This window comes from Trichogramma pretiosum, unplaced genomic scaffold (genome assembly GCF_000599845.2).
Source record: "Trichogramma pretiosum strain Unisexual culture from Peru unplaced genomic scaffold, Tpre_2.0 scaffold8, whole genome shotgun sequence".
NCBI lineage: Eukaryota > Metazoa > Arthropoda > Insecta > Hymenoptera > Trichogrammatidae > Trichogramma > Trichogramma pretiosum.
This window is the reverse complement of record NW_019641699.1, coordinates 2,138,679-2,150,184: the sequence shown is the minus strand read 5'-3', so window position 1 is coordinate 2,150,184 and position 11,506 is coordinate 2,138,679. Positions and strand designations below refer to the sequence as shown.

Here is an 11,506-nt window from a genome sequence, read left to right as displayed (position 1 = left end):
TATACTAATGTCGAGTAAAAATATCATAAAAATGTTTCATAGTATTTTTAAAAATGTGTCAAACCGCAGAGACTAAATGCTAGGGTTATTCGATAACTAGTATGATTATCCTCCGTATATATTTTGAAATGATGTCGAGTCCAATGTACAAACATGTTTTTGAAACTTGAAAAAAATATATGCTCATATGATTCTATGATGATTCTGATAATAAAAATGAATGAATAAAGTCTAGGTAAAATTAAATAAATTTTCGGAAATTTCCACTTACACGTTTCTAAAAAGGTATAAAAATTTTGAAAAAGCTAAAGAAAGATGACATCCATGCTTTCATTAAAAAAATATTCTGTGGAATTATTAAAAAATTGTTGTCGAAAATAATTATTTCAGTCCGGCTTCGGCATCTTCTCAATTTGCATAGCTTGGTTTCAAAATAAAGCAAGAAAAGAACTGATTTCACATGTTTACAATATGTTGTTGAAGCGTATCTTGTCATATCGAAATATTCGTACATGCTTATACAATCGAATTAATGTTGTTTGTATACATATATACCGATCATTATTACGTCAATAGAGCCCCATAGCAGCAGTTCTCATTAGTATTTCTCTAGACTTAAGTACTAGCTGATTTTCAGTTTACGTAGTGCGCGCCGCCTGACAACAATATCAACAAAAAATGTTTCAGATTGTTTAGAATTAACAAGTGAAACGCACCTGCTCGTTGCAATAGTGATTGCAGAAAAAAAAAAGTAGTGAACGCGAGGATCTTTGAGAAAATATAATTTATTAATAGCGAAAAAGTTGAGGGTAAATGAATACTTCGCAACTCTTTTTCTCGCTGCAGATACATAAAAGTTTCATCAGCCAAGAACATTCGTAGCTCATTTAACTTTTGTTATTGAACCAGACTGATCCGCATATAAAGCGTCCTCGTTATTTTTGTAGATATTAAAAAAACCGCAACTTCTGAAATTGTCAAGATCTACAGTTGTGTTGCAGTTATCATTAGGTCACAGTGGCTAGAGTATATACATATCTATATACAAAAAAAACGCGCGCAAGAAAGAAAGAGAGAGACAGAGAGATAGAGAAAGATTAAACAATGAACCACATAACATCACCGAATCGTTCGAAATCGACACTGGACATGCTGCGCGCAGCGTCCTTCGAAAGGCGAAATAACGAACTCAACGTGCATCATCAACTCCCACAGCAGACGACCTCTTTCACACTGCGTCGTCCAGCATTGAATCAAGAATTTTCGAAGCAACGAAAACCGTTGAATCCGGCAGCAGTCCGATCTGACGACGTGAATCGCAGGTCCTACGTCGAAGACGAGCAGCTCCGACGCAACTTTGAAAGCAATTTTGGTAGCCTGATGGAGTCCACAGCAGGCGGCGAGAACAAATTGCAACAGCAAGCCCCTAAAGGTTTGTTTTTTAGTCCAAGATCGAGCAGTTTCGTCCGAAGACTGGTAGCCTCGTTGGAAAAACAAAGGGACTTGATAAGTCCAAAGTATAACAAAAACATCAACTGTAGGCCATCTGCGACTGCCGACGTACGCGATACGCGTCAAGTTCATCCGTCTAAATTGCCCGTGCCCGTCAACGGCCTATCGTATGTCAATCCCATCGATAAGTTCGATAATTATACGGCAACATTTACCGGGTTTGTTCATATCCACCTATTACTCATTTTATGCATGTTACCATATCTCAAACTTGTCATAATGAGTTTTTTCTATTTTTAACCAATAACGACGACACAGATATGCAACAACGCAACAACAGAGTGACAATGATGCTTACTCAACCTGTTCAGATGATTCAAGCTCTGATTTTTGGGATAATACGGAAAAAAACAGTCATTTATCAGATCAACATCAGCAGCGTGTAGCAAAGAGCGTGAAAAATGCCGGGACTGTCAATCGTGCGAATGACAAAACCCCGACGAAAGCGAAAAAAACATTCAAGTCGATGCTGTCGTCGTTAAAACGTTGGAAACCTGGCCAAGGCAAGACGTCGAACTGCAAAAATTTACCCAAGGGTACGCGTGACTATTATGCTACTCGTGAGAGCCTTGGTGACGAGTTGCATGCTTTCCGTCAGAACACCATGTCGCGCCTTTACGAGCGTTCCGATCGCAAGTTTAACAATCAAAACGAGCAATTGCCTTTTATCAAGGAGCAGAAAGAGTTCAATGAATTATTGCAACAGCAAAGGGCACCTAGACAAGAACAACATCAAGGACTCTTTGATAATGTCGCGACTGCTACTGTTAAACCTATTTACGGACAAAAGAGGAGATCTAGAAACACAGACGAAGAATATGCCAGAATTGATGCCTTGGAACGATTTGATCATCATGAGGTTGCTCCCCCGACATCCAAGGTTCGTTGTTACTCATTGTAACTTACTATCAAATTTTTATTTTCTCATATAATATAACGGCATGGTTTTATGATATCAGCTCAACGTGCAGGAAAAAGCACCATCCCCGGTAAAGTACGAGAGTGTGGAAACTCAATGTCCATCTCCCAGCGAACATTTAGTTCGACCGTCGAAAATTCGTGATATGGAAAAACGGCTGTCACGTGAGCTTGATATGAATTTAGTACAATTGAGGAAGGCAAATCCGATGTCTCACTCTGGATCTCAAAATGACTACGATGTTCCAAGGTGCATCAAAACCAACTCGGCTTCATTCAAAACATCGCCTGATTGGCTGCAGCCGCTTTATGCAAATGTCAATACTATCGCAATCGAAGCAACAGACGATAGGCAACCTGAAATGATTGCAAGGCCTCTGTTGAAATTCACTACATTTTGAAAATTTTTAAATTAAAATTTTAAATTAGTATAGCAAAAGAATTTTTTGAAATGAATATTTATATAATAGACTTTTAACGTAAGAAATTCTACGTTTTACGAAAAAAATAATTCAATCTTTGTTGATGAAAAAAAGGCAACTTATCTTGCTTGCCATTTGTTAAATTAATTATTATCTTATGATTTTCCAATTTGTGGCGTGAGAATTTGTTACCAGTATTATATGATAAAATACTTTTTCATGTAAATTAAAAATTTTTTTTCATTTTCTTAGTTGAAACTTATTCCATTTGTATTTTTGACAAAGTTCCATCATTGATTGTAATAAATGTTGTATTTTGTATTAAGTGTTATCTTTATAAAATAATTTGTGTACTTATTAATAGCAATGTAAATGTCGATTGGCTACAAGTTATTTAAAATTAACTGTAAAATACCAGGGTTCACAAATAAAACCATTCAATATTTTATACTTGATAATATTTCAAACACTTATTTATCGCGCATCTTTTAATTAAGAAAAAAGAATTTACCTAAAGTTTCTATGTGTTAAGGGATATTTTTTTATGTTGAGAGATGCGAAAGTGGTAATTCTTTTCTTCAATTTTTCAGTATATTTCAATCTATAATTTTAGTAATTATTATATGATGAATGCAGCTAAGTAAATTGTTATTATATAGATATATGTCAAAATAATTGCAAATAATCACCGTTAGATGGCGTTTAAAGTGTGAATATTCACTCAAGTATGTTGACATCAAATGAGTATTGCATCTACAGTGCCAATAGAACCCGAAACAACACAGTGGATGCTGAAATTTTTTTACATTGTGAATCATGTAGCGTTGTTGAAAACCTTTGTTAAAATTAGGATTAAAAAATACTAGATCACTTTCAATTCTTTCAGATAATTTTTTATTTATTGAATATGCTTTACATGTACGACAATGGTGGAACATGGATTATCTGAGAAAAAACTGAATGATTTTATTTACATAAGAATATAAAATTTTAAAGTGAGAAAATTATAGATTATTGTTTGACAGTAATCAGAAATGGAACCGTTAGATATTACTTATGTACTTACAGAATGGCAAGAGTTAAATTCTTTGCTTTATACTCCTTTGACTGGCACAAAAAGAATACAAGTATTTGTTATATAATAATTTTATAGTGTCAATCAAATGGTTTCATACATCCAATTGAATTCTTTTTTTTTCAGTATACATGCATGACTGTGTCAAAAAATTACATTGTCCTAGGTGCAACCAGTGGAAGTTTATACTGTTTTTTAAGAGACCCATGTCTTTTTGACAGAGTAATCCCACAAACAGTAAATATTAATTTTCATTAGCCAGCTAACTAAAAGATTGATTTTCCATTTTTGGTATTATAAATTATAAATTTTAATTTTTAGGGAGGAGCTGTGTATAGAGCACAAATTTCACCAAATGAAAAAGCTATAGCAATAGCTACAGTAACAGGAAATATAATTTTAATTTTATTAAAACCAAGATTTAAAACTCTGCCTGTATCTCGTGAACACTTTGGACAAAAAATAACTTGTCTTTGTTGGAATGATAATAGTACAGAAGTCTATGCAGGCGATGAAACTGGAAAGATATCTATTACTACTGTTACAACTTTCCTGGTAAATTCAACGTATAGTTAAATGAACATGAATGTACTATACTAAAATGTAATTTTTATAAATATTTAGGTTGGAGAAATGTTCAACGAACCAAGCTCCGTTTTGATGAATCTAGATTCAAAAATTGTTCAAATGAGTTTTGAAAATGGTTTTCTTCTTATTTCCACTTTACAACGCTGTTATATTTGTGATACTATTCAAGAAGAATATAAACCTATTGGAAACAAGTTAAGAATAGGAGAATTTGGAGCTTGCATCTTACATATTAGCAATCAAAATACTAATTTTGATGCAAAAACAGAAAATGAAGAATCGTTATTCAATTTACACAATGATAAAGACAATGAAGGTGGTAGCGATGAAGAGAATCTTGTTAAAATTTTTTGTGCTCGTCCTGGCTCAAGAATTTGGGAAGTAACAGCTGTGGGAGATGTAGTTAGAACACATCAATTTAGAGAAGCTCTAGCACTTCCTCCAATTCCGATTTTTAAACCATCGATAAATAAAGTTTTCAAATTGAGAAAAAGGGATAAACCTTGGCCTAAGCAATCAATTAACTTTACACAACTTTCTGTTATTGCCAATAAGTACTTATTTTCATACACATCCAATGGTCTATATATTTTAGATCCAGAAAATGCTAAAGTTTTACTGTGGAATGATGAATTTCCAGATATAAAAATGGCTCAGATAATTTGTGATAAAGTTTATTTAATAACGTCTTCAGGAGTTTTTCATTGTCTTACTCTTGAGTCGATTGATTTTTTACTTATAAAACTGTTTGAAAAAAAGCTATTCAATGAATGCTTAAATATGTGTCAAATTTTCAAGTTGCAGCTCATAAATTCAGTTTTGGAAGAGTCTTGCGATATCATGAACATAAAGGAAAATTCAAATGTATCAAAGATACTAAAATCATTAATATCTCATATTAAATCAAAATACAATATTCAGCCTACTAAACTAGAATCTGGCATAGTTATAGTTAATAATAGTACTCAAGATTTGAGCAATGAATCAAATTCAAGATCCTTAACAAGATTTGAAAATATTTCAAGTATAGTTGATACAGATGATTCAGTGATTTCATTTAATTTAAATGAATCATCAAACGCAACAAACACAAACAAGCATACCAAAAATAATGATATACATACTGATTTCGAAAATAGTTTGAGTGAAATTAAAAACAACGATGCAGCAAAGCAAAATGAACAACACAAAGCTTCTATTTTTAAGACTACTATAAAAAATCTACAAACCGATTTGGAATCTATATATCTTTCAGTAATCACAGAAATTAAGTCTAATACTTCAGAAAAACATTTGGAAGAGATGATTAAACTATTTATTGAAACTTTAAATAATCTCAAACAAAAGTATGAAGAATCTAACGACTTGAAGCAATATTTATGTGAAATCATTCGTTCAGCTGAAATCAATTACTACCACAATTTAATAGAAAATATATCTATTAATTACCTGGGTAAAATAAAAAATGAAAACGTGTTGAAACTGCTAGTCAAAATATTTATTGACATCCATTCATCAAATTATACAGAATGTAACTGTGGTCATCCTTATCCAGCCTTTAATATTCAAGATTATAAGTCCCAAACACCAACTTTTTTTGAGTTTGGTAAAGTAATGTTAGAGAAATTAATGAAGGCTCATTTGGATATCATTTGTCTGCAAATATGTGATCATGTACCTTACTTATGGACAGAATATTTGTCTCTGATTGACCACATGAAGTATCGAATATCGGACGATTTTTTGAGACATTCTTTATTAGTTTGGGACTCTTTTATACTTTCGGCAATAATACCGAGGCTTGATCAGCACCAATGGAAAGTTACAAGTCAATGCTTTGAAAGAATTATGAATGGGTTTTGTGTAAATTGCAACAAACCTTACCTTTTAGAGCATAGTATTTCAAAGAATTTAAATATAGATTGGCATGGCCTTATGAACCATATTATTGTAAAGCATGGACCTAAAAATGCCATGGAATTTTTACGAAAAATTCACCAAAACATACCTCGAGCAGTTTTTAATGAAAAGTAAGTTAATGAATTCTCTTATTTTTTATGTAATTTATAAAACACTCATATCGATTTATTTTTATAGCGTTTATAAATCAATAATATTTTCTACCTTACTACATTGTCATGGTGTAAAACATCCAGTTGAGCTCAATCATTCAAAAGTAGAACATAATACCATTTCTGCACCAGAGGTAATAAAATATTGTCGGAAATATTTACAGCAATGACCGATTCTCTGAAATCGATGACCAAAATATACTTTTTTTACAAAACTTCTTGTTTATGGTGCCACACAATTACGAAAATTTTAGTAAAATTTGTGGGCTGTCTATTACCCTTTTTCAGATGTCCAAAGTTGGCATTTTCCAAAATTCATACTTATTGTGAATATTTAAAAAATTCCTGCTTTAGCATAGTAAATTAGAGAAAAAACGGAATAGAGCTTTTTTCTGAACATTGACCAAATTTTTGGGAAAAAAATTACTTTAAACTGATCTGATTAAGAGCTTATAACATTAGAAAGAAGCACAAAACTCAAAATCTATTCGAGCTTCCTCAAAATTCATCTAATAACTGCAAATTTGTGTAATAGGCTTAAAAGCTAACGGCCTAAAAAAATCCGAAAGTATCAAAGAATATGCAAATAACGTTTTTGCGACGTTTTTTATATAACTAATACAACAAGCTTCTATAGAGTAACCAAATCATTTATCATTAAAAAAGCTCAATTGCGTTTTTTTATAAGTAACTATGCTAAGCTAAGAATTTTTTAAATATTCTCAATAAATAGGAAATTTGGAAAATTTCCAAATTTGGACTTCTGAAAAAGAGTAATAGATAGTCCCGAAAATTCGAAAGAAACGTAGGAATTTGCGCGGTATCAAAAACAACGCAAGATCTTCATGTTATCAAATAAACCTTCTAGGCTATTCAATTTCACTGAGAATTGGCCATATAATTTTATTGCTAATGATCACTAATTAAATGTTTTTCTTTTTAATCAAGATGATACCAAAAATAATTCTGGCTATTAATAACGATACTGGAAAATCCGTAAGTACAGAATCGTTGGGTTCTGGACCTCATCATTGGGGTATGAGATACAATCTTACCTCGTCTATGTGTCCTTGCTGCACTTTATCTTTGCAAACGCCGGTTCTATTAGGAAATAATGGAATTGCATTGTTTCCCTGTGGTCATGCTTATCATGTTAATTGTATGGTTCAAAAAAAAATTACGAAATGCAATCTACACGGACAATAAGTGAAGAAAAGACTGATACGTGTATGTGTACGTGTGTTTCAAACCAGCAGAGAGTTATAACACTTTTTGAAATATTTACTGATCTAGTCTAAAAGCGTGTAATCATAAGTTCAAAAACAATAACATTCTTTTTTTTAACTGAACTCATGTTTGTTCAATTCATGGAAATGTTTTTTTCAGATTTTGTAAATTTAATAATAAAATAGAATGTCTTCGAAAATCACTTGCGAAAGTATTAAACTTTTATTTATTGATTCGTTCAATACTAATAATGTATGCATGTACAGGTGATTTGGAAATCTTATCATTATACCAGTAATTTAACTTTTTTGGTACAAATTCAGGTAAAGACGCAAATGTAATGTATAATGTATTGATTGACTGATTTAATTATATTTACAATTATTATAATTCAGTCTCTTTTGTGCGATCTGGAAAACTGAACTGAACGCATGTTTTTATAAGTATTTACAAATTAAAATATTAATATCAACTTTCAAAAATCTGACTCTTCCATAAATTTTTTGATAAACTTGGACAAGTATTCCATTCACTTTTTGTATCTTTTCAAGTCAGAACAAACAAAAAGTATCAGATACAAAGCCAACTATTAATAAGACTCAGGTAAAATATAATGCTACTTTATATAAACCTAAATTTTTTCATATTTAAACTCTCGTATATCATTCTCTTAATATAAATAAAAAACATTGTGACATTCATTAATTTGCTTATGATTTCAAATCACAGCTCCTATTCTTTCATCTACCATCTTCTAAATTTTCCTTAAAATGTATAGAGGAGATTAATCCTCGGATAAACGTATTTCCTATGCCCGTGATCATATTCATAAATAATAGTCTGTGAATGTATACAGACAATTATCTACAATGATCGAAAATATTAATTCTAATATACTTTTATGTACAAATTAAATAAGGTCATTAGCTCAAAATTCATTCATAGTTTAATTTTTTCTATTTTCCTAATATATAATAAGGTTTGCCTGTAAATTAATTAAATATATTTTTTCGGTAAAAAGAATTGGCCTCAGTACATAAATTAGAATATTGGTATAAAATAATGGCAGCTCGTTGACAGTTTTCATAGTGTTTTGTGTTAATTAAAAGACAGTGAAGAAATTGGTGTCCGACGCATTCAATCGAGAGAAAAGATCAAAAATGTATAAAATATAATATTTTGAAATTTGTGTAAATGTTACACGATGGGCTGCACGATTATTGACGAACTAATAAATGCGTTTGTTTTAGTTTAGAAACCAATGCATTTTCAACGTATTGAAATTTCATGACACTTTTTATCACTAATCATATATTAATCCAAATTATCAAATTTGTTTCATTTTTCAAAAAGTAGAAAAGATTTGTAAATACTTCGATTTAAGAAGTAGTTGAAAGTACATCAGAATTTTCAATTTGTACAATTTTTTTAAAATTATTTTTTAAACAAGAAAGATTTTTTTCTGTTTTAACGCGACTGGCCACCTACTGTGGCAAAAAAAATTGAGTTATAAGAACATTATCTTTGTATTTTATAAAAGAACTGTTGAGAAATAGAAAATTAAAATTCGATAAGTTCAAATGGGAACATTCCTTCAACCTAGTAAATTAAAAAATAAAGTTTCACATTTGTGTTTGTACAATGGGAAAAGTGTAAGTATACGATTTCACTTGAGGTAAAGGTACAAATCTCTGAAGTTTTTATCATTGCTCTCAGAAAGATGATTGCAGTAAAAATATTTATATTTAGATTGAAAAAAATATTGTAATCAAATCATTTCCATTGGTCATCATAACATTTTTTTTTTAAATACTTCTACTACAATCATCTCGAAGTCGTTTAGATTGAAAGTGAAAAATATTATTCGATGCGTTGCGAATTTTTCTTAATAAATCCTACAAAAGTAGGTAATACAAGCTCACAAAAAACAGATAAGCTTCATCACGACACAATATTACGCAATAATAGAATCGAAAATAAAATACATTTTATATAAAAGCCTCGCAAGCATCACGTTGAACGCGCGCGACATAAGATCGTTTTTACACTTTCATGCTCAATATCGATACACGTTCGTTGTGTTTATTATGAATCGTTTACATTCATAAAAAAAATAAGAAAATTTTCAAATTATACAACGGCATGCATTTATACGAAGCAGCCACATATTTACAGAACGTATAATCAATTTTATAAAATTGTTACAATACAAGGCGATAATTTTGATAAACCGTTTACTAGTGCCAATGTTACATGGAAATTACGCCAAAATCATACAATTTTTTTATTTTCGATCGAAAACTTTCTCCAGATATTTTTGAAATGATTAGATATTGAAATGAAATTAATTATGATTTATAAATTAAAAAATACTGCAGAAAGTTAAAAAAGTTAATAGTTAATAAAAATTTGAATTATATATTTTAATCTACATAATTTTACAATTGAAGTTCGACAATTATAATAAAAATTTTTTTCATAAAATACTATTGACAGATTTGTAGTTTTTCTCGTTGTTCACGAACATGGACAGGAACGAGAAATTAGACGCAACTTTCAACAAAGACAGTTTCGACATCAATCAAACGGAATGAAAAAAAAAATTATAAAAATACGTCCTTAAAAAATATATAAAATACTTTAAATTTCAGTAGCAAATGAATTACAAATTAATCATTAAATGTCTCGAACATGTAAAACAATGAAATGCATAAGGTTTGAAAGGATTGTGTCACCTGAGTGACACTTAATGAACAGCACATTGTTTTAAAAATTTGGATATTGATCAAAACATTGACAGCAAAATATTTTGAAGTAAATCCTTTCTTTTTCTTGACTGATGATACGCTTAAAAAATGCTCCGTAATGTTTTATTAACATTTCAGCAATTCAACTCGCACAAAAAATTATTTTTAAATTTTTTAATTCTTCAAGGGGCAATAGTTTAAATTATCAACTAATTGAACTTGGTACTTCACGTTTTACGATGTATCGAAAATTTTTCGCATTTCTATAATTATAGCTAAATCAAATTAAGTGATACAATAGTTTACAATAATAATTATGAACTATTTATTCAACAGTATGTTGATTGATTCAAAAATATTTAAGAATAGGTAACTAAATTATTTGCTCAGGTGTTATATTCTGTTATATATGGTTGCTTATAACTATTGGAATTTCATGACCAGGAACTTGTTAGGTTTTTAATTTTGTTCTACTCGAAACCCAAAAGAAAAAATCAATTTTATATTATTAAACAAGCAAATGTATAATTTACCAATGAATACAAATTATGAATTTACCAGTCATTGTCAACACTAAATTGGATCATAAGAAATTTGCAAACAGTTTTTTTTTTCAAAATACAATTAATTTTATGTTCATCTCTATCTAAAATCGTACTTATGAAACCACCTATTAAATTTGAAAACTTAAAATAATGCTAAATCCTCTTAAAAAGTTCATAAAACTAAATGATTTCCCACTCTTTAGCATTCTCGCCACTAAGAATAAAATTATTTTATAAGTATTATTATATTATGTATTGGTACAAATAAGACTAAAAAATTATAGATATATATTTAAAATAAAGCACTCACATACTCACCATTTGTTGTGGTGTCAGAAAAACTTCGTTTGATCATATGTAGGCATAAAGGTTAGATCACATACAAAATCCAGAGGTTTGT

At 30.2% G+C, this 11,506-nt stretch overlaps 2 protein-coding genes across 3 annotated transcripts; both read left to right on the top strand.

Annotated features, from left to right (window-relative positions):
• The first annotated feature begins 529 nt into the window (after positions 1-529).
• On the top strand, positions 530-3,302 carry LOC106653075. Of its 2 annotated transcripts, XM_014372316.2 has the most exons (4): positions 530-809; positions 948-1,670; positions 1,771-2,392; positions 2,472-3,302. In XM_014372316.2, the coding sequence occupies exons 2-4, from the start codon at positions 1,105-1,107 to the stop codon at positions 2,829-2,831; spliced, it is 1,548 nt and encodes a 515-aa protein (XP_014227802.1). In that variant the 5' UTR covers positions 530-809; positions 948-1,104; the 3' UTR covers positions 2,832-3,302. The 2 variants fall into 2 exon arrangements, with proteins under 2 accessions (XP_014227802.1, XP_023318299.1); XM_023462531.1 differs by having other exon boundaries at positions 530-1,670.
• A 322-nt stretch (positions 3,303-3,624) lies between these two features.
• On the top strand, positions 3,625-10,153 carry LOC106653266. The gene is made up of 7 exons (XM_023462542.1): positions 3,625-3,670; positions 3,739-3,979; positions 4,054-4,164; positions 4,249-4,482; positions 4,552-6,545; positions 6,613-6,721; positions 7,536-10,153. The coding sequence occupies exons 2-7, from the start codon at positions 3,887-3,889 to the stop codon at positions 7,791-7,793; spliced, it is 2,799 nt and encodes a 932-aa protein (XP_023318310.1). The 5' UTR covers positions 3,625-3,670; positions 3,739-3,886; the 3' UTR covers positions 7,794-10,153.
• Positions 10,154-11,506: the final 1,353 nt, after the last annotated feature.

Excerpts from the sequence above, each read along its gene's own strand:
- LOC106653075 (XM_014372316.2), top strand. The coding sequence starts at position 1,105 with ATGAACCACATAACATCACCGAATCGTTCGAAATCGACACTGGACATG. Across the intron at positions 1,671-1,770 it reads TATACGGCAACATTTACCGG|ATATGCAACAACGCAACAAC; the intron begins GTTTGTTCATAT and ends ACGACGACACAG. Across the intron at positions 2,393-2,471 it reads TTGCTCCCCCGACATCCAAG|CTCAACGTGCAGGAAAAAGC; the intron begins GTTCGTTGTTAC and ends TTATGATATCAG.
- LOC106653266 (XM_023462542.1), top strand. The coding sequence starts at position 3,887 with ATGGAACCGTTAGATATTACTTATGTACTTACAGAATGGCAAGAGTTA. Across the intron at positions 3,980-4,053 it reads CTGGCACAAAAAGAATACAA|TATACATGCATGACTGTGTC; the intron begins GTATTTGTTATA and ends TTTTTTTTTCAG. Across the intron at positions 4,483-4,551 it reads CTACTGTTACAACTTTCCTG|GTTGGAGAAATGTTCAACGA; the intron begins GTAAATTCAACG and ends ATAAATATTTAG.